Raw genomic sequence first — 22,927 nt, 5'->3', positions numbered from 1 at the left:
AACTATTTGGTGGATTAAGAATTAAGCAACACTTAAAAGTCTAATTTCACTGCATTTATTGTTTCCACATTGGTTTATGTGAGAACTGTTAGGTTGTCTTACAAATTCAATCATACAATGTACCATGACAAAAAAAAACAAAAAAATAGAAAGAACTCAGAAAGACTAGAGTTCAGGAGCTCCACATTATTATTATACAAGGTCCTTATACAACACATCAACCTCTACAATCCCTCATACAAGAGGTTAAACAAGGTGATTTAAAGGGGTATTTCAAAGGTTTTATACAACACCCTGACATCTTATTACTAAAAAAATGTATTCAGATATTGACAAATGATTAAGAATACCTGATTAACATATGAATAAATGACAACATATGAACTTGCAACTGAGTTTACCTTCACAATATATACATGGCGCCCTATAATTTATGCTTAGAGCTTAACTGTAAGATGATTTACTTATTTTTGTTTTTATTTCAAACGTATGCATAACTTGTGTCTAAAAAGTAGAGAACAGTCAAACAACTCAAGCAAAGTGAAATACTGTAATATCAGACGTGAATAATATCTGGATATCAGACAGCAGTTTAACAATAAAAAACATGCAGCATATGGTTGTGTAGAAGCTGTCTCTGATTTCAAATGTCAGTTCAAAAACACAATAATGAGTGCAGCCAGGACAGTTTTAAACATGAATGATTCATGTTGCCACTTTTTAGGTTCAAGACAATGATGAGGGATGAAAAGGAGCAGATGTTGTAGGTCAGTTTAATGTACTGGAATGCACAGAAAATAGGATGGCATATTCATCAGTACAAGAATATCATACACAGTCTCAAAGATAGCAAGTGTCAGCATCATCACAAATTTTTGTGATTTCATTGTTGCAAAAGAAACAATTGAATAGTTTAAATCACATTACAATAATAAAATACCATATGTTATTATCTCACATGCGTCTCTAAATAAAGCCAGAAAAAGGTGTACAATGTGTTATTTTTGTAGCGTCATGTATTTAACCTGATGATTGTTTCCTGTACAAGCCACAGAGAGCGTAGTATTTCAATGCATTAAAAAACCTCTTATCTCTGAGGCCATAAACGAGAGGACTCAGACATCTCGGAGCAAGAATAAAAGTGATGTAGTTAAAGTACCTGATATTAATGTATAACATAACATTTATCTGAAGCACAGCAGCCTCTATGAATGGGGTCCACAGCTGGATGAGGCAGAGCAGCAGCTGGAAACCATGAACAACCACTGTTCTGAGTCCTTTCCCTGTTGACTTTTTATTCTCTCCTGATGCAGCTTTGGCCGCTTTCAATATTTGAACGTAGGAGAAAACAATGACGACGCACATGATCAAGAAGTAAAACTCACTAACAGCTGACCTAAGATGACTCTGCCACCTGTGGAAGATAAACATCTCCACAGAGCAGACTCTGTGTTGTTTGTAGAAGCTGAGGGGTGCTGATGCAAAGATGGAGACAAAAACAATACAAGGCACAGAGCTGAGGCAGTGAATGATGAGGACACAGTGCAGAGCGCTGCGTGTGGTGCACAGCTCCGCATGACGCAGGGGCATACAAATGGCCACGTAGCGCTCCAGGGTCATCGCTGTCAGAGTGACCGATGTGACAAATACATACAGATACAAAACAATAACTATAATAAGACACAACCACATCTGCATAGTCAAATGAAAATAGTCCAAAATGAGCAGGACATTGGTCCCTGATAAAAACAGGGAGTCAGACAGCAGTGTAATTGCAAATAAGATGTAACGCATGCTTGTGTAGAAGAAAGCTTCCATAAAAAAAGTTGTGATGAGAAAAAGGTTGATGCAAAGGAAAACTGAGACCAGCACCTGAACTAAAACGACCCGAAAATCGTACCTTGACAATTCACCACCATTCAGGGAGTTATTGGACGCCATATATTTCCCTGTTGCAAGCAAATACTAACCGGTTTTATCCACTGCTGCAATTTCTAGAAAGACACATCCAAAATTCAAGAAACCCTTTACAGTTTCTAACTATTAAATCTAAAACCAAAGTCTCAGAGTGTCTGTGGCACAAAGTTAAAAAAAAGATCACTTGTAAGACCTTCATGGCTGCAACAGTTTCTGTTGAGGAAAACAAGAATATACATTGTAGAATAGAAACATTGACATATATCTACTATACATTAGACAGAAATGCATCAAGAAGTCAAAAGAAGCAAGAGACTCCGTTTACCAAGCAAACCCTGGGGAAACACGACTCGTCAGCACAAACATCCTCTGCTGAGCTGTTTGCAGCCATCAGAGAAAGAGCTGTGTGTGAACACTTTATAGGGCAGCAACAACACAAGAGGAACACCAAACTGAAGATTTGGTCACCACTGTGTCGTCATCGCAATGTGCATTTAGGAAATATTGTCCCACAGAAATAGAAACTAATCAAGTACGCAACAACTGTAATTATCAGCCCTGCAGGTTTAACCACAGGGTTCATTGTAAAGCAGATCGACTTTTTATCTGATCATGTCAGAAAGTAAAAGTGACACACAAAGGTGGAGAAAAAACCCCAGCTGTCGTAGAGATGAACGAGAAGCCACGTCATTTAATATGTGCAGCATTTTTGTTCAAGACAGTTCTCATTGTAACAAATGAATGATATTTTTTGGTACTGATTTCAAATGTTAGTACAAATACACAACACCGAGTCCAGCCAGGGCTGTTTGAAACATGAGTGATTCATTTTGCCACTTTTGATGAAGGATTGAAAAGGAGCAGATGTTGTGTTTAATGTATTGTTATTAAACGTACAGAAAATGGGATCGCATAATTATTCCAAGATAATCACACACGTCAGCAACTCCAGATTTAAATCATTTTTGTTGCTGTTGCAAAATAATCAGTTAAAGAATTTGAAATACATTAAAAATATCAGTAAAGGCCGAGACACATAAAAACAAGTTTGATTCAATGTGTTTGTTTCCTGGACAAGCCACATAGAGCGTAGTATTTCAGTGCATGAAAAAACATTTAGTATCTGAGGCCATAAACGAGAGGACTCAGACATCTCGGAGCAAGAACAAAGGTGATGTAGTTAAAGTACCTGATATTAATGAATAACATGTAATCAATCTGAAGCACAGCAGCCTCTATGAATGGGCACCACAGCTGGATGAGGCAGAGCAGCAGCTGGAAACCATGAACAACCACTGTTCTGAGCCCTTTCCCTGTTGACTTTTTATTCTCTCCTGATGCAGCTGGCCGCTTTCAATATTTGAACATAGGAGAAAACAATGATGATGCACATGATCAAGAAGTAAAACTCACTAATAGCTGACCTGAGATGACTGTGCCACCTGTGGAAGATGAACATCTCCACAGTGTTGTGAGTATATGAAGAACTCTTAATCTCTGATTAAAAATTCTTGTCACTGAATTTCTTCAGTTTGAAAGTTCATCTCTCTCTCTCTCGTATGTTTCAGCACTCTTTCTTTACACTTTGCTGTTCAGCTGCACACATGCCTGCAGGGCAGTGCAGAATAAGAGTTGAGCAATCGAAGTGAGCCACATTGGACTTCAGCTGAGAGATATGTGGATATATTATGTCTTTCCACTGTCAAACTCAACATATAAAATAAAATGTTTAACTTCAATTTTTATTCATGTTGTTTGAAATCAAACAAGTTGAGTTTAAACATTGTTTAAAACGACAAAAAAAAAAAACCACAAGTGGTTTTTCACAATCTCCAAGTTTACTTATATTACCTAATAGTGATGAAACTTCTGTATCTGATAGTTTGTTGTGCTGTAAAGTTTGGTTTGTTGTCATTGTTCGGTCTGTGCTCTGAGGGAGCAGCAGCAGAGGCGTCAGGAGGGATTACTGCACTGATGAGGTTGTGGTTTGTTTTTCTCCATGTGGATTTAGACTCCAAACAGAGCAGCGATGTTAGTGAGCTGATCATCACTATTCTCTTATGGCCAACGAACTCCTGTGAAACTCATTAAAGGTGGTGGTTAATTGCTTCATTAATTATTTATTCAGTCCCCTGTTGGTGTCGGCCCTGAGTGAAGATGGATGACACAACAGGTTAAAAAGTTGTAGTTGGAAAACTATTGATTTCGTTTGAAGTTTCAGTGAGTACTCACCATTGTTATCAAAACTTGTATTGACATGCTTGTATTGCAATTGGTCACACTAAACTTTGGTGTCCACCTTGAAACTGAGCTGACTGTCGGGTGGTGCTGATCACTTGACGACATGTGTGAAGTGTCCATGTTTTAGACACGACCTCTTCTGTGTGGTGACACGAAAATAGCTCAAGATCAGCAACTGATTTGTTATAATTAAAATCAAACAATCAGACAGCAACGTGTTGGAAAATAAGACGTCGCGCACGGTGGTGTAAAAGACATCCTCCATAAAAAAAAAGTTGTAATCGGCATGAAGTTAATGCAGAGGAAAAGCGTCACAAAAATTTAAACTGAAATGACGTGATATGCAGGGCTTCGCCTGAACGACTGACCAGCAGCCAATGAGCTGTTGTCCACCATACACAGTATTTCAATGTTGAAAGCCACGATTCCTCTGGCTCTGAGGACAAAGCCAGCATCCTTAAATCATGTATTATTGTCTTCACTGTGTCACTTAATAATCTGAAATACAAACACACATCTGCAGTATTGTACACACTCAAACACAGCATGAGATCACTACATACAAAAAGTGATGGAAAAAGTTTGTGACTGACACCAAAAGTTTAGTTATTCTCGTTAGTTTTCAGCTACTTGGCAATAAAACTGTTAATAAAACACAGTTTTTCTTGGATTGACTCATCAATTGCCGCTATGAATCCCTTATCTAAAATATTCAACATGACATAAACACATTGGCAGCTAAAAACGTTTTTCACTGATAAAAATCAATATGAAAAACATTTTATTTTAGCCCACGATTCACTAATTAATAAATTATCTAAACATTAATGAATATTTTTTTTTGCCTACTAAGCAATCGATATCTGCACATGTAAGGATGCAGTTATACACCAGTTAAACTGGATTTCATTTTTAGTATTGAACACTGTATATTTTACTTTTAAATGTTTTGGAAAATACTTTGTTCTTACTGCACTGTACTGTGATGACACATGTTCAACTTTTTTTGGCCGGATGATCCTGTGTCTGCCAGAGATGAGCCAACACCGAGGCCTCATTGAGATAAATGTGAGTGTAAAACACTCTTGGTGAAAAACATATTCTGAAGGGACCCACTTGTCGTGCAAAATAAAGGAATATTACGTATAAAGTGGATGGTAAGTTTTATTTATAGTGTAAAATCGCCATGAAACATGGTCATGATCCACACAAAAATAGTCAATAAAATAAGGGAAATATTAAATAAATAAATAAATTACTGCCTAACAGTTGTATGCCTCTGCTAACTGCTCAAGCTGTAGTCCAAACACATATAGATATTAAACTCAGTCTCCTTGACCTTTGACCTCCAAAATCTAAACAGTTCATTGCCGAGCCAAAGTGAACATTTATGACAAATTTGAATAAATTTGTTCACAGCGTTCACAGGCATTGGTTGATGTGAGGAAAGAGTGACTTTGACCTTTGACCTTTACATTTCAAAATTTGATCAGGTCATTGTTGGCACTCAGTAAATGTTTTTGCCAAATTTGAACAAATTCCCTCAAGTGGTTCTTGACGTATTGCTTTCATAAGAACGGGAGGGACAGATGAGCTGAACACAGTGAATTTGAACTTTGACCACCAAACTAATCAGTTAATCCTTGTTATCAAGTGAATGTTTTTGCCAAGCGCAGCGCCATAAAAATGCAAACACTAAGAAAAACGTCATGGAAATATCAATGTCAGGACCCAAAGAAAGAGAACAGCAAAGGGACTTAGATAAGATATAAATATAAGATATGAATACCTGTAAAATGTCAGTATTAAAGGACGTTTTCAAACAACATGAAGTAGAGAGCACAGCTGAGCAGACAACAAGATAACTGATAACTCGTGTATTTACTGAGTTGTTTGAGCTCTTATTGTTGTTTTTACACCGAATAAAGTGAACTGTATTGTAATGTCGTAAATAAAATGTCTGTATGAATGTGTGCATACACACATTGAAAATCAGTCATGTAAATTAATAAATGAGTATTCGTATCTATTTTTATTTTTATTTTTTCTAACTTTGATCATCAGGGACTTTTACACTCTTGTCTTGGCTTGTTTTTCATCAGATGATGCTTTCTTCATGATGATGATAATTAGTCAGTTGTCTACACTCCAGTGTGTATTAATACACTCCACTGAAATTCATTAAAAGTGACGATTAATGGCATCATTAATTATTTAAAGACTGCTCTGTTGAAGGGCTGTTAATGAGGACATGTGTAACTGGAGGAAAACAACCTCACAGGGAATAAAAAAAAAAGTTTTTCAACACTGGTGACACAACTTTTAAACACAATGTTTGTATTTGATGTCGAAATAGAAGCTAAAATTTCTGAAATAACTAGAATTACCGCCTCGCCGTTTTTTCGCCTCTACCAACAAGACGAGTTGCAGTTGATGTCCATGTCTGTCCAGACTAACATAATATAGACTTGGAAATAATTATTTTATGTGTTCACATCATGTTTAGCCAATAAACCTGACAGACTGCAGATGTTGCTTCAAACACAGATGTTAGGTTAGGTTAGGTTAGGTAGTTACTTTATTAATCCCCGAGGGGAATTTTTTTTCGCTACAGCAGCATACAGAAGCAATAAGATAATAATAGAACAATAGAAAAGCAATAACATAGTAGTAAAAATAGCAGTAAAAGAATATAAAAAATAAATATAAAATGCACAGTATATACAGTATATACAGTACAGTATATATCTATATATATTATATACACTTACTTAGGAGAAGCTTCAAATTCTAAATCCTGGACGCTTCACACAAATCTTCATCCTAACTAAATGAAAAATGTTCACAATAAAAACAGTTTCAAGGTTTATACCCGACCTCTGAAAATCTAATCTATTCATCCTTGAGTCCAAGGGGACATTTGTGCCAGTTTTTGAAAACATTTCTCGAGGCGTTGCTGAGATATTGTGTTCATATTAACGGAACAGAGGTGAGGTCACAGTCACATCGACCTAAAACGTTAACTTGAGTCCAGATCAAGGCTTGTACCAAATTTGAAGAAATTCCCTAAAGGCATTTTTGAGATATTGTGTTTACAGGACGAGCACAGATGGACGTGAGCTCGCAGTGAACTTTGATCTTTGACCCCAGAAATCTAATCAGTGCATCCAAGTGAACGTTTGTGCTGAATTTCAATTCAAGTTTCAATTCAAGTTTTTTTATTGCGCCAAATCACAACACAAGTCATCTCGGGGTACTTGGTATGGTCCTCACAACAGAATCGCACAACAAGGTGAAGAGATTCCTTCGAGGCGCTCTGGAGATATTGCGTCTGTGAAAATGGGACGAGCAGATGTACAGGAGGTCACTGTATTCTTGACCTTTTGCCTTTGACCGTCATAATCTAATCAGTTCATCCTTGAGTCTTTGTGAACATTTTTGCCAAATTTGCCTCTTCACTCTGTGGTCACGGGCAGATTTCGATGGCCATCTAAGCGCCCTAAAATTCGCACGGTGCCGTTTCATCTTTACATGCCTCGAAGTTAAAATGAAAATGCTTGTGAGGAATTTGAGCTGTGTACCCAGGTTGACCAGAATTTCATGGAAAATTAAATTGAGGGACTACGTACAAAGAGATGCAAGGGGAAGAGATGTGCAAAAGCCCCACAGAGACATTAAACGACTGCAACAAAATGCAAATGAAACACAAAGACACAAATGACACGTCTGCTTTCACTGTAGGTGGCTTCAGGTTGTGTAAGAGAATTCGGTCTGTGCTCCGGTGCCCATGACTTGTAAAAATGTGCACCACTGCATTTTAAATTTGAACCCTTAAAGAGTTTCACCTTTTATTTGATTTGATTTATTTGGGGCTTGATGTCCTGAAGAATACAACCTCCACAGGGAGAGGAAACAGGAGAGACAGATCGAAACCCAACTAAATCTGTTTATTTGCCAATGAACACACCAGAGCGTTTAGCTGGATGTTGTCGCTGAAATTATATTTCACTATTCCACCACAAGAGGGCAGCAGTGTTCAGTCACTCATAACTGACTTCTACAGATGTGTACAGATGTTTCAAAGAATACAAATCACTTAAACTGGAATTGCATTAATTGTTCCAGAGTTTAAGGTGGTGAAAATAATTGCATTATGTCTGCTAACACAAGAGAGATGGTCACAATTTGATTAGCAGGAAGTCATCAAAGAAATGCGGTATTTCCATTCCATAGTTGTGCATTTACATAACAGTTCATTTAAGTGAGAAAGACATGTAGATTAAGGCAGAGATTGAGGAAAAGCATTTAAAAAAAAAAAAAGAAACTAAGAAAGAACAAATCTGATTCGTAAGAGTTGCAGGAATAAACATACAGGACAGTATTTGAAATGGAAACACTTTTGCAAACAAAAAGATAAGATCATGATTAATTGTCATAGAAGTGAGGCGGCATTTATTTGTTTCACATACCTGTGTGTTTATTTGATTTTGTTCGGTTTTATTCGACCCTAGCGGATTACGGTAATGCACTTGCATTTTTTTTTTTTTTTTTTGCCAACCGTCAATAAAACATCAGGAAGAAAGCAAAGGAACCTTTGCTCGATGAGACGGACATTTTATTGTAACGGACCAACATGGCCGCGCTCCGGAGGTGGGCAGCGTATCTCGGTTTCCTCAGGTAAAGTGTTTGTTGTTGTTGTTGTTGTTTTTTAAGTCAAACGACGTTATTCTGTTAGAAACGGACTCTTTCACATAAACACGCATCGTTAAAAAAAAAAAAAAAGCGTCCCGTGAAAATGAAAGCCGTCGAACATTTCAATGTTTTGGATGATAAGCGTCAGCAACAACAACAACAGGAAGTTATCGGACCTTGAACTTGTTTTTGTTTACCTTAAATATACGATAACAAAAAAAAAACAAAAAAAAAAATCAGCATTTTTAAATGTACAGCATTTTACAACGACGTTCAATAAGAAACGGCACGCGAGTAAACGCGTTTGTCTGCCGGCTCTTCGAGCTTTCGTCGCCAGATTTGACTTGTTTTTCAACTAAAAGTGTTGATTTGTTTTGTTCAGGACTTCAGCTCGCACTTTGTTCAGCAGCAGAAAACCCGCAGTCCGTGCGGCGGGGAGATGGAGGGCCGTCGCGTCCTTCGCCGTCGGCGGCGGCGGGCTGTGTGCGGTACCTTTCAGACAGGTGAGCGAGCCCCCCACCCCCACCCCCTCCATCCCCATCCAAAGCGCACGGGCGGTCAATCACGGGCGCGCGTTTGTGTCCCCGCAGGTGGACGAGCTCTCCCGCGACTCCCTGATCAGAAGAGCAGCCTCTCTGGTAACGGACAGCTCGAGCACTTTTCTCTCTCAGACCACGTTGGCTCTCACGGACGCCATCACCGACTACTCCAAAGTAAGTATTCACACCTTCAGGTAAAACGCTTGAGGTTTGTCGCAGGGGAATCGTGAACAACCGTCCCCAACCGACACAAAGGTGTCCCCCCCCCCCCCCCCCCCCCGTCGATCGATCTCCACCTTTCCAGGTCCGTCTTGTTATTCACCGGGTGCTGCCGGAGCCACGCTGCGATGCTTATTTCTTCTCCTCCCGAGGAAATAACGTGTTCGCGGTGTTTGAAGATCCAATGATCTCTGAAGCGTGTGAATTGCAGGAGAGCCAGTAGAAACAAAGTTGGTCAAAGCTGTCAGATTGACATTTAAGAGGTGCTTCGACCAATTTGACCCCGTTTGGATCCGTGACCATTTGCCTCTGTTAAATTTACAGCGTCACGTGTTCATACAAACTTGCGGTACCCGTTTCACATTAAAAGACCTCAAGTGTTTCGGTAGACGGAAACCCTTTAATTCTTAACAAGGCTTTTATTGTGAAACATTTTCAGGAACATGTTGGGACTGAAAAGTAAAGATAATCTGCCGCAACATTAACCAGAACAGCTGTAATCGATGCCAAGTGTTGACAAAACACAAAAATCCTCCCGATATGCTACTCCGCCTCCGTCATTGATCTTTGCTGTTAAAAGGGAAGCCGTGTGTCCTTCCCTGTGTTTGCCGACAGGCCGTGCACACTCTCATCGCCCTCCAAAAACGATATCTGGCCTCTCTGGGAAAACTGACTGCAGCAGAGGAGGATTCGGTCTGGCTGTTGATCATTGGCCAGCGAGCCGAGGTCAGTTTACGTCGTCGTCTGCGGTGAAAAATAATTCAAGAAAAAGCATTCAGTGGTTTGTGTAGTTCTTTTAAACAAACAAAAAAATATGACGGGGACGTTTCCTTGTAGGGTTCCTACAAGGAAACGGGGGGTTGTGTGTGTGTGTGTGTGTGTGTGTGTGTGTGTGTGTGTGTGTGTGTGTGTGTGCGTGCGTTTGAGTCCAGACCCGGGTTTTTTTTTTTTTACGATTCTCTCTGTCCTGACAGGTGAACGACAGACAGGAGGAATTCAAGCGTTTCGAGTCGACGTGGGTCAGCGCGGTGAAACTGTGTGAAACGGTAGCCGAGGCGGCGTACGTATCAGGTGTGTGAAAGATCACGTCCGGTGGGCGAGCGTGGCTCGACTGGCTGCGTGGTAAAATGGTCGGGGCGTCACGGTTTGCAGTGTCGAGGCAGGTTGTTGTTTTTTTTTTCCAGGGCTCTTGTGATGATGAATAAAAGTGCTTCGCGTGTTGCTGTTTGTGTTCGTTCCCATTCTGCTGCTGTCAGCGTTACACTTTGGACAGCGTGCGGCTCGTTTGCCGTCACTCCGCGGGGCTTTGTGTCAAGCAAAATGGAGATGATGGACAAGAGCGCCTCTTTAATGACCTCGCCTAATGTCTGAACCCGAGGCGGTGGTGTGTCAAGTCTTTGAACTTCGTGTTTTGCATCCGTTTGTTTTCAGGAGCTGACCATGCGTCCGTCACGATAAGAATGAACGTTCAGGTGGCCCGGTCGCTGGTGGAGGAGGCACAGAAACTCTCGCTAGATGCAGACAAGAAGTTGGCCGATACCAAAGTGATGGAGGTGGAAAGGATGGCACAATATGCTGCGTCCTCAGGGAGCAGTCATGATGAGGAAGAGATTCCTGACGCTTATCTGAGAGAAGACTAAAAAAAAAACACACAAAAAAAACACCAACAAGTAGCAACGATGTTTTTTGCTTTTGGGAATTGAGTCATTGTGGGTTGTTTAAGTTTATGTGCTTGCATCAATAATGCTGCAAAGGAAATCCAAACAAATTTGAATATTTCTATAATTCAGGAACTCCTTTTAAGCATTTGCTCATGTCAGAGTATTTATTTGATAACTGATTATGTTCTCTTTCCACTATTTGTTGGTTTGTGACCTAACCAGCACCAGATTTCTGTGTTGTCATTATTCAACGTAATAAAGACTAGTGTAAAAACAAAACTGTAATTTTTCAAATTTATTTGTTGTGATGGATTCAAATTTCTTACAAATGTTCTGATGACATTTTGGTTTACTTAAAGAATAGGTTCGGAAACTTTTCCAACCATGAAAGTCTATATGTACCAACTAATTCCTCACTCACCACTTCCTATTCTAAAAACTTTAAATGAACCTTGTAGCCATTTCAAAAAAATTATTTCTCTTTCCACTTAGTATTTCAATAATTAACAAATTGTCACATCAAAATGAAATGAAATGACAATTTTCTTCGACTTGTGCCAGTTAAGAGTTCAGTTGTTAGGCCTATCAGCAAGTACCACCAGGGGGAGCTCGCGTACCATCAGTGGTACACTTACCATAGTTTGGGAATCACTGCTTTAAGGATTTAGTGCACAGTTGCCCCAGTTCTTTCCTGTGAAGGGCCAAAAAATAATCTGAAAGGAACGCTGGGGGGAAAAACAAATATGAAATTCTATTTCATAAAAAAAAATATATATATATATATATTCCTATAGTTTTTTAAACTATAACATTTTTTTTGTCTTAGATATTTCTTATATATATATATATATATATAAATATATATGAAATATCTAAGACAAAATTTCTGACTAATGAAAAAACTATAGGAATCACTAACAGCACAGGAGAATACCACCTTACTTCGTAGATAAGACGTAGGCCAATGTATTTTAATAGGGAAGCTTGACAGCACTGTGCTCCACATTACCGTTAAACGGACACAAGGTACTGTTTAGCTGCACAGAATGTATGATTCATTCCAGTTGGGATTTTACAGCACTTATAAATATAGAGAATAAGCACAAGCTGTTCAAATGTCATGGTGGGACAAAGCAAAGAGGGTTTCGGGCCAAACTTGGTCCGCCAGCTCCAAAGTGGGCTATTGTGTTCCTCTGTTTCTTTTGGGTTTTTTTGTAACATTGTGTTGATCCCCAAAAAAACCGGAAAAACATTTGATTTATGATGAAATTGGAGGGAACAGTGTGTCCACTCACATGAATTTCATAGGATGAGAGTTGTTGTAAACCATATTTTTTCACGCTTGTTCTGACTGTCAGTGTGATTGTTCTGTTTTCCCGTGGTCACCTATTCTGTTTCCCAAAATGACCAGAAGCCACTTTGTAAACACAATAAACCGGCCCACACAATTGGCAAAGTGACAGTGTTTGGGAGGTACGACATTTCTCGTTGGTGCAGTTGAACTATCCACAGATTCCCGCTCGTATATTTAAGACCATCTTTAAAAACAGGGTTGCATTGCTCGTTGTTTGTATCTCTGTTTTTCACTCAGCAGCTTTACCTTCACTGCAAATTATCCGTGTCCTCACTCTCCCCTGTCGAGCTTTTAGGCCTTTTCTCAACCCCCCACCTCCCCCCTTCTCCTCCTCCTTCGCTGTCATCACTTCATCTACAGCATCACATCTGTCCGCACGGTCATAGAACACAAAACAAACTGGGCCACCCCCCCCCATCCTCCCCCCGGCAGCACGGACAACTGGAGGGGTTGGGATGTTTTTAGAAGACGTAAAATGGAAAACTTGAATGACTCTACAATAATCGGATAGTTTTGCTTTCAGGAAGTTGCTAAGTGATGAAGGCTGAGATTTGGTTGAACCTGAAAGTGAGATGAATGCACAGTGACCTCACGTACATGTGGAGAGGGGGCAACTTTACTTTGGACCAACTTTCAAAATCAAATCAAATTTAGAATTTCAGACAGTAAATCACAAAGTTATTCTGCTAAAATAGAACTTGCCTTTGTTTTGAAGCTTTATTCCAGCAGATGGCGATCCAAACCAACTGCTGCACATTTTCATTTTCTACTTCTGCAGTTCTTCCATTTATTGCATCTGCAGCATGGCAGATGTATACCCATATTTTACTTTTATTTCACCCGATCTGACCAGTATTGTTTTGTTTGGTGTTCATGGCTGTAATTAAACTGGGAGCCCCAGATTGTTAGAGAATTCATTAATGTGTCTGTACAGCATACTCTGACGCCTGCTTTTGCATGTGACATTTTTCTAAACCAGTGTGTGCACAGACAGTACAGGACGATTCTGCATGAATTTAGATTCGTTTGAACTCCAAACGTTGGCACTTTCTGTTCCCACTTGTTTGTGTGTTTTGGGAGTAAATCAACAACTGGAAAAACTAAAGTAGCATTTCAAATATATGGACACGTACCTGCAAGTGTATCACCAAGTCTATGCTATGTAGCTTTACTCCGTCAGTCAGGTGAACATGCTCTGTAACAGGTTCGCTCCTAATTGTCTGCATGTATACCCTTCAAAGGTCAGTGTGTACTGCTGAGGGTCATGACAGGGGGAGCTCATTATAGGGAAGACCTATGTGGAGCTGCAAACACCAGTGTGTAGCGTCAGCAGTGAGGTGACCTCTCCCTTAGATGCTCAAGCCTTGGCAGGGGATGGGACTGTGAGTGTGGTTGGAGGGGGCGTGGTGGGGGGGCGGGTGCGGGGGACGGGGGTTTGGAGGTGTGCAAGGACTGGCTCACCAATGTGACTAGTGAGGAATGTTGTGTTTAACAAAGGCTGTTTTCACAGACTGTAAAACCAAATGTCCCAGACAGCCCGTGTTGTGGATGTGCACCCACTGGTCACAGGAGAGGTGGTGCCAGTGCAGCCTGGCCTGCCTGGAAGAAAATGTAATGGCGCTTACCGAGAGGTATTTTCGCTGCATGAAACGTTAATGAAGTAACCACAATTACAAAGGTCATGGGCCATAAATGCTCATAAACTATCAAGAGCCGTTGAGGGGGCTGTTTGAGCATCCGGTAGCGTTATGTATTTCATATGCCAGTGGTCTGAAATAAGCCTCACTGAAACTGTTTCACTCTTGATATCATTAACACATTAAATGTTGGGTGGGACAGAATAAGAAGTGAATTATCGTCTCATAAAGACACGATTCACCTCACTGCACTAAGTTTACTGTTCCAATGCAAAGTGACCCAGGAGGGGAGATTGATTGATGAAAAGGGCAGCACTTTCACCTGGGGGGATTTATAGCTCTTTGAGGATATAAATAAACCACCAGAGGGTATAAAAGCAGGGTGTATAGTGTAGTGACACATCATGGGTCATGCTTTAATCACAGTGAAGCTGAGCTGTAGTGCTGGGAGAGGGGAGAGGGTGGGGGGGTGGTTAACATTTTGCAGGAGATGGAGGCTCCCTGCAGAGTTCACGTCTCCCGTTGAGGAGTCAAGGCTCATGCAGACGTCACCGCAGAATGAAAGCAGCGGCTTCAACGTGAGGGAGCCACATTGAAACGAACATTTTTGCTTATCTTCGACGAATAAATATGATGTCTGCCTGAAACTGCTGAGGAAGCAGGTTTATCAGTTCAAGCTTCAGTGTATGATAATAGCACCGTGCTGCACACAACGACGGATTCCTGAATGTGTAAAAGCTGTAATTATCTCAAAGAAAGGAACAATGCAGGAGTGTTTCATTGCCACTTTGTTTTAGGACGGAGTAGTCACAGTATTTTTCAGCACTTTCCTCTCACGCGTTTACTTTGTCCTTCAGCAGCTGACCTCCTGGGGTTTATATTAACTTTCACATTCACTTCCTTGTTTTCCCCAGAGTTAGAATAGTTTTATAACACTGGTTACACATTATTGTCAGTAAAATATGTTCCCCAACCTAATTTCTAGCACAACTATTAGCGACTATCATCATTAGATTCGCAGGGTATTTAATTACAAATTTAGATGAAGATTCCAGTAGGCCTGATTAATGGTACAAAAATAATCCTATTTCTCTTTTGTTGCTTTTTTTCTTTTTTTTCTTTACCTATACAAGTTCTTCCATTTTACCACATGTGGTAAATAGACTAAAAAAATATGTACATTTTCATTTTATTTCACAAGAATGGTCATGAAGTGATGAGGAAAGCAGCATTTATATCAGTTTACAATTCGAGCTCTGCATATGAAAATGTGATCTATAAATAGGCCGGGCCTGGTGGTGAGAGACTGCAGTGTAACCAGTGGGCTGCTGGTATGATCCCCACAACACCCATGGGACCTGCCAAAAGCAGATAAAGGTCTCCTCAAGCACCATGATGAGCCTTTATCTGCTCATTTGCTGCTCTGAAGATGATAATCAGGCTTGAAAAGTAAACAGTTGTTTGTGCAATAAATGTCTTTATTGCAGTTTTGTGTGCAACTAATGCCTGTTTTCACAAGTTCAAATGCCTTTGGAACGAGGGAATTCCCCACAGATTCAATTACAATTTCACTTTCATTTTATTATTTTTAAGAGAAAGAGAAAAAAAACTCCCACTTCTATAATCGCCATGTGAGTTATATAATATCCTTATATTGCTTTCTGTAAAATGTGTAAGCATTTGCTAGAAATAACTTGATGAAGCAATTTTTTTTAAACTCCAAATTACATTTGCAAACAGTTATTTAAAAAATGATTAACAAATCAGAATATTAATATGCTGAAGCCACCTCAAGCCTTTGGGTCCACTTTGTCCAACTGCTAATGGAGCCTGGTCTCTGTCCAGCAGGAAAAGTCCTCTCCAATTAAAAGGTTTAGTAGCAAGTAAATATTTTTCATCCTCTTTTTTTATGTCTTAAATCATGAGTGTGAAAATGATTGTGACTCCTTATACTACAACTACTGTTACTACAATACCAACAAATACCCTTACATGGCACATTATGCAGAATGACCTGTTGCAGAATGATGTCCAGTACTGTGCAAACTCTCAAAGCATTTTACATGTTTAATACAACCGGAGAAGCATGAGATTACACCCAAATTCATGCTGCGGCATGACTAAAAGAGCAAACATACAGCCACTATCAACGACAAAAGCAAGAAGGAGCCCTGCAACAGATGGTGCGGCCCCCACAGAGCCCTGATATCAACATTAGGGAGTCAGTGTGAAATTACACAATGAGGCAGAGGATGCTGAGACAGCTTTAATCCACAGAGGATCACAAGATCGTGCAAATACCTTAAAAAGAGGAACTGGTGCTGTTTGAGAGGCAAAAGCTGATTCCACCAAATACTGAGGACCTCAAGATTGTGAATAAACTTACTAGAAATTAAGTCATATATGGCAGAGGTGGAATGTAAGTTCATTTACTGAAGTATATAAAATGTATAAAATTATTCAAAGTTTTCTATTTCATGCAGCTTTATACATTAACTCCACCATTTGTCAGAGACAAATACTATTCTTTTTACTTGACTACATTTTGTCCGACAGCTTTAGTTAGTTACTTTTAAGATTACAAATGTTCACATTTGTCTTATCCAGTGAAAATAACGTATCTCCAATTGTGTTGATTTTTGGCGGCTTCTAATACTAAAGGATTCAATTTGAGAACATTTCTACCACATCTTGAAATAAATAATTGAATTAAAAACATTTGGATTTGCTGAAGATGTATCATCACAATGCTGAAAACGGAGCTCGCAGGACAGTGATGCCATCTAGGTTTATCTTATAGAATATCATACACAGCTGCAGATTAAACTCACCAACATGAAATAAAGTAGTTAAAAAAAAAAGTGCTCAGTATAAAATACAACATACACGTTATTGCAGTACTTTCACCGAAGTGTCTGAAAACTTCTTCCGCCCCTGATACCAGTGGCGATAGGAGGTGGGGGGGGGGGACCATGTGCGTGCGTGCGTACGTAGGTTTACGTGTGTTTCTGTTTGTTGTCCTGCAGAAGTGGTACAGCCCACGCGGATCGGTCGCTATGGAGAGCAGCTCCCCAGGAGCGCGAGGCAGCCAGAGAAAGAGAGAGAGAGAGAGTTAGAGAGAGTTAGAGAGAGAGCAGGAGGACGGACCGGAGAGCGCCGCTGCGCACACACACACAGAAACCATGGAGAAAAGAGCACCGCGCAGGGGGACTTCGCCATCGAACGGACTGCGACTTTTAACATCCATTTTCACCTTGTACGGACTTACGGGTGAGTGAACTGTTCCGTCATTTATTATTATTATTCCCCCCCACCTCCCTCCCTCCCTCCACACACCTCCGCGGGGCTATACTTTTGGGGGCAAGAAGTTGCGGCGGCGCCGCTCGGAGGGTCCGTCGTTAACGCACGCCGAAGCCGGTCCGGTTGTCGTGTTGGACTGGGCTCGTTCAAACCCAGCTAGGCTAAGCTTAAGCGGGCTGCTCCTCGTCTTGTCTGCAGCTCGCCCCCCCCCCCTCTTTCACGTTACCGTTACGGTGGTTTGGGAAGTAGCTGCCGGCGTCGGTTGACCGTTAGCTGGACCTCGTCTTGACTTTTCCCATTTGAATATAACTCGTTAAAGAATCGATATCTTTAAACCGAACAGAGCGACTTCCTCGTTATGAAGCGAAGTCATTTATAGTTTCGGCTCCCAATGAGTCCGGGAGGTAACTCCAGGTTTTTTTGGGGGGGGATTTCTGCGTACACACTTTCTGGCAAACGTTACTTCCAATATGTCACCGCGTGACTGAGCTAACATCATTCAGGGAGTGTGTGTTTGTGTGAGACAGAGACAGAGAGACAGAGGGACAGACAGAGAAGTACCGGCTGCTTCGTCTCCCTCCGTGATGGCTGCAAACCCATCGAGCAGCAGCGCCGGTTCGCGGTGAGCAAAAATAGAAACGCGATGGAGTAATGTGGGTGTCACTTATGGTGAGCAAAGAGGAGCTCCTTTGTGAAAAGTTTGCCAAGTGGTTGGTCACAAATGGAGGAGGTGGGGTGGAGGTGGGGTGGGGGTAACCGCTGTGATACAGGAGGGGCGGGGGGGGGGGGAGAGATGCAGCGCAGACTCCTCCGCTTTGGGCGTGAAGGGGTGGCAGGGGGAAATTAAGACATATTTCAAGAGAGGCACTGCAGTCGCCGAGTCTCTGGAAGTATTGACCTGCTGTCGGGCCGCATGCCAGCCAGAGCACCTTCCAGTCCCTGACGTGCCCGGGTGGAGCAGCTGGAGAGCTTTGCAGTATCCCAGCCCTGAGCTGGGATTACGATCCCTGACAGACCCCCCCCTTTACACAAAAGAGGGGGACAAACACGAGTGGATACTAAAGTAAATACTACTCAGGAATGCACCGTTTGTTTCCCTAAATTCAAGGATAATAACAGCTTTTCCTAATATGCACCTGTAGTTACTGTTTCTAGAAAAAAAAAAAAAAAGAAAACCTTTTTTTCCTGCATGGCTAATTGTAATATGTAGCATACTCCCACACGTGATCTTTTTTTAATTTTTTTTTAAAGCTGCTATTTCCCGATACCTTTATGTATAATGCTGCAACTAGCCCTTATTTTGTAATTATTGATTCATCAATAATTTCTTGTGTAAGTGCTCGGTCTATGAAACTGTCTGTTCCGACTAAAAGAGGAAAAAAACCCAAGAAGATATTGACATCTGAGAAGCCATGTCGGATGAAATTTTCTGGCATCAGTGATAAGAATATCTGCTGATATAGTGACTGCAGATTCATCAGTCGAGCTCTAGTTTGTAGTGTCTTTACAGCTGCCACCAGTCTTATCTTTCGTGCTGACACACACACACACACACACACACACACACACACACACACACACACACACACACACACACACACACACACACACACACACACACACACACACACACACACACTTTCAACACATGCTTTTACTGAGTCCTCTTCATAACATACTTTTTTTTTTTTTTTTTGTCTGTGCCCACAAAACACTGGTTCATAAATCATCACAGGGAACTGATAAACAACGTACTGTTGCAGTTTCATCTGTGCAGCCTCCCAGCGTGCTTGCTTGGACCCATGTGTATGCAAATTTCCAGCTACATTTGCTTACTATTAACAGAGGACAAACAAGCCAGCAAAAGGTTAGTTTTGATGTCGCGTGTGGAAAGGAGACTTGTGTGCTTTGTTTTTTGAGTGCAGGCTTACAAGTGCGCAGGGGACTTTGTGGGGGAAAAAAAACAAAAACACTTTCGATGTCAGTTTTCTTAACTGTGTCACTTTCAGATTCCCCGTTGTGTAGACGGGTTTGTGGGGAGGGGATTCATTCAAGGCGTGGCTACAGGCTGTGAGGTCTGTAATTGAAGACCATCGTTTTGTGGTTCCTTCTTTTGGGGCGGCATGATTCACAATATAAATAAATAATGTAGTAATGGAGCCACCTAAATTACAGAGTCAAAACAGAAATAGATTTGAAAAAGCAGTGCACTGACTGAGCAGATTTGGAGCTTATAGCGGTTAATGTGCTTCAGTGCTCATTAATTGACAGCATGATGGAGCCAAGAGAAGTAAGTTTGTCATTGGGAATGTAATTAGAAGAGCTGTAGCTTTGTCACCACCACATGGCATCGGGCAGATCAGGTCAAAACCTTATGTTGGGGGGAAAGCTTGATTTAAAGGTACACACAAACCTTGCTGGCTTTTCTTTTGTCACAAGGAATTTTACATCACTTGTTATGTCTACAGTTTTCCCAGTCAGTCTTCTTTAAACAGTGAATGTTCCCTTAAAAATATGACTTGGTAAACTTGACAAGTGATCTACTGACTAAAAATATCTGTATAGGCCCAAGTTTCACTGATGGTTGATGTTAAGTATGCACACTGGTTATTTGTTGTCTGAATTATATGCAAAGACGGGCTTTAAAGTAAATTTGAGCGTTTGGACGCACATCTGCGGATCGCAGCTGTCGTATTCATCTGATCCTCCTTATTTGATCATAAACCTCGGTTGTGAAGCAGCTGAGTGAACAGTCCTAATCACATTAAATGCACGCAGTGTTTTCTTTTTGAAGGAAGGCCATCAGCAGATGAGTGTGTGGCTTTGTTGTGGGACGTGGAGGCTGTGTGTGTGGGGTTCATGGAGCAGGCTGTGGTCCCCAGCTTCTGTTGACTCCACCCTTTGCTTCCTTTTTCCGAGACAGATGTGACTGACTGTCAGAGGCTGTTAATGGCAAGCAGCTCCCTGGTGGTCCATTAGTGAATTCAGAGCTGTAAAGCCCAGGTTTAGCTCATCCTTGAACTTGTCTGTAAGAAGGATAATTAAAAAAACAACAAAGACAAAATCTCTTACACTGCAGTAAGTTGTTGATTGGGATTGCCTGCACTAACCTGAATTACCCTGATTAAAAGATACTGTTTAACACGGATGTTATAATAAGGGTTCTGTAGATGGCAATCGAGATGCCCTGTCCTCAGTCTTGCAGACGCCGTATTTTACTCAGGATTTAGTCAGATATAACCATTTATACTCTTATGCCTTTGTAGGACAATGTTAAAGATATTATATATTTTTCTTGTTGTCAACAAGTCCAATGATGAGACCAAATGCAACAATGGCTGATTCTGTAAAACAGTATTTTTATGAGTAGCCAAAACCTAATACAGCTGATTTCTCTGTTGTTTACCAAAGAGCACTAAAAACACATCACTGAGCTACACAATTACACTGAGTGACATTTACCCACATTACCATACAAACAACCACTGTACGTTGTGATTCCTACATACACAGTGCTCGACCCATACATAGTAGCTAGCTCACCAAAATGCACTGCACATTTATCCCTGAGGTGGGTACTGTTTTCTAACAGCTTTTAAGAGCTCTAAGAGCTTTTAAGAAAAAAAAATTAGCATTTGCTAGTTAAACTTAAAGGTTTCACATTTTACACATTTTCCCTCTGTTGTATTTGCAGTCTCGCTATCCGCAAGATATGTTTGTGGTGTTAAGTACCTAAAAACACCTCAATATAGTTTTCCATCTCCCCGCTGAAGCTTTTCTCTGGAGCTCTCCAGACAGAACAGACGGCTTTGTGTCTGTTTCTTTAAGCTGCATTGACATCACTATGCGACACACGCCCAGGCAAAGCACAAGTTTTCTTCTATCTTGTTGTTGGATAGCTCCGTGGCCGAATGACCGCTTAGTGTTTTATTCCACAAACTGGGTTTCACCGAAGCCCACATTTGGCCATGCTGAGGAGTGCGAGTTTGTGACATCATAAACTCCAAACGACTTGTTTACAGGCATAGTTGCTGAATACGGGGCTGTGTGCGTTATTCTGTTGATAGGTTGTTTTCACAGTGTTTCCATTCACAAAAAAAAAAAAAAAAAAAAAAAAAGGAATGGAAATCTGTTTTTATACAACATGCGAGCTTCAATATTTCTGATCTGTCTTTTCAAGATTTGCATCTTTTGTAGAAGTAAATGGGCTTTTAGCTGAGGGTCACAGACAGGTTAGGGAAATCGAAAACCATTTTCGTGGGGTATAATTTTAATGGCTCAAATATAGAATCAAGCTAATTAAAACCCTTAATCCAACCGTCTGGTTTCATGAGCCAATCACAACGGTTCTGGTGGCATTTATTGTTTTAAGTCTATTTCCTCCACGGACCAACATTGGGAGTTACCCCAGTGCGTGAGTAATTAGCCATTCAAAATTGGGAGGAAAAGGGGAAAATTGATAAAAAAAAAAAAAGGGTAGGAAATGCTAATATTAGCTGTGCTATTTTCACTGTTTTAGCTAGTATGTCTTTTGTCTACTGAGTAAATCTCAGATAGACAGGAATTGACTGATTCCATCACAGACTCGTAGGAAACTGGTCTGTATAAATGCTTCCAGATATTTCCGTGGTTAATTACCAACTGTGAATGAACAGAGGGGAACTTTTTCAACTGTTTTTGCCTGCTGTTTTCAGGAGGGTTTTTCCCTTGAAAGAGTAGATCACACTGTGTGACTGAGGTTGGGGTCACTTGGACGTACTGTGGCTTTACAGTCCATATTAAAGAGGTATACGTAGGCAGGATGTGCACAGTCAGCAACTGAATCCCCCAGGAGAGGAGCGCAGAGGTTATGGGAAACAGGTGTGGCTCTGTTTCCCCATGCATTCTTATTTGTTTCACTTTTTTTCAGCTGTGGGATGGGCACACAGTCAGTTGTGTGCGCTGACACACCCCCTACCACCCAAGTGGGAGATTATTAACACCCACCAGTCAAATACTGGGCAGTGCGGACTTTAGAGAGTAAGCTATCTGCAGTGTTGTCTCATCTGGCCGCGCACAAAGAATTCTGACGTGCTGTAGCAAATACGAAGACTCGCCACACCTGCCCACATCCCATATCTGCTGACTGTGTCCACCCTGGATGTATCGTCAGTATTACACCCACCTACATGCTCCTTCCGAGGCCTCCAGTGCAGTGTTTATCTTCAATTCAAACCCGTGATCTGCACAGAGAATGAAAATAGACATTGTGTTCAAGATATATGGACAATTTCAGCAAGTCAATCAAACGCAATTCTGGCTTTTATCAAAGGCTGTGTTATTCATCATCCTAAAAACTTGAGTTAATATTCACTCTGTGTCTAATTA

General features: G+C 40.8%; 4 protein-coding genes and 1 pseudogene across 5 annotated transcripts in view; 3 read left to right on the top strand and 2 right to left on the bottom strand.

Moving 5' to 3' along the window:
- Positions 1-22,927, top strand: part of apbb1 (amyloid beta (A4) precursor protein-binding, family B, member 1 (Fe65)) — a 146,785-nt gene that overhangs the window by 32,076 nt on the left and 91,782 nt on the right. The gene's annotated exons all lie outside the window — the stretch shown is intronic.
- Positions 1,021-1,941, bottom strand: LOC138628981 (odorant receptor 131-2-like). Its single transcript, XM_069712411.1, has one exon. The coding sequence runs from the start codon at positions 1,939-1,941 to the stop codon at positions 1,021-1,023; it is 921 nt and encodes a 306-aa protein (XP_069568512.1).
- LOC138628941 (odorant receptor 131-2-like) lies at positions 2,971-4,455 on the bottom strand (annotated as a pseudogene).
- On the top strand, positions 8,771-11,548 carry LOC138628977 (diablo IAP-binding mitochondrial protein-like). Its single transcript, XM_069712406.1, has 6 exons — positions 8,771-8,835; positions 9,233-9,353; positions 9,441-9,563; positions 10,224-10,334; positions 10,583-10,679; positions 11,040-11,548. The coding sequence occupies exons 1-6, from the start codon at positions 8,792-8,794 to the stop codon at positions 11,246-11,248; spliced, it is 705 nt and encodes a 234-aa protein (XP_069568507.1). The 5' UTR covers positions 8,771-8,791; the 3' UTR covers positions 11,249-11,548.
- Positions 17,357-22,927, top strand: part of nectin3a (nectin cell adhesion molecule 3a) — a 31,503-nt gene continuing 25,932 nt past the window's right edge. For both annotated transcript variants that reach the window (XM_069712346.1, XM_069712345.1), the window contains exon 1: positions 17,357-17,530. In XM_069712346.1, the coding sequence (XP_069568447.1) occupies positions 17,443-17,530 (88 nt within the window). In that variant the 5' untranslated portion in view covers positions 17,357-17,442. The remainder of the gene's footprint in view (positions 17,531-22,927) is intronic.

Source organism: Brachyistius frenatus, unplaced genomic scaffold (assembly GCF_029030835.1).
Source record: "Brachyistius frenatus isolate BFR_SWC_R1_liver_20210118 unplaced genomic scaffold, ASM2903083v1 Contig_109, whole genome shotgun sequence".
Classification (NCBI taxonomy): Eukaryota; Metazoa; Chordata; class Actinopteri; family Embiotocidae; genus Brachyistius; species Brachyistius frenatus.
The sequence above is the reverse complement of the archived record's forward strand: the minus strand, read 5'-3'. Positions and strand labels throughout refer to the sequence as shown.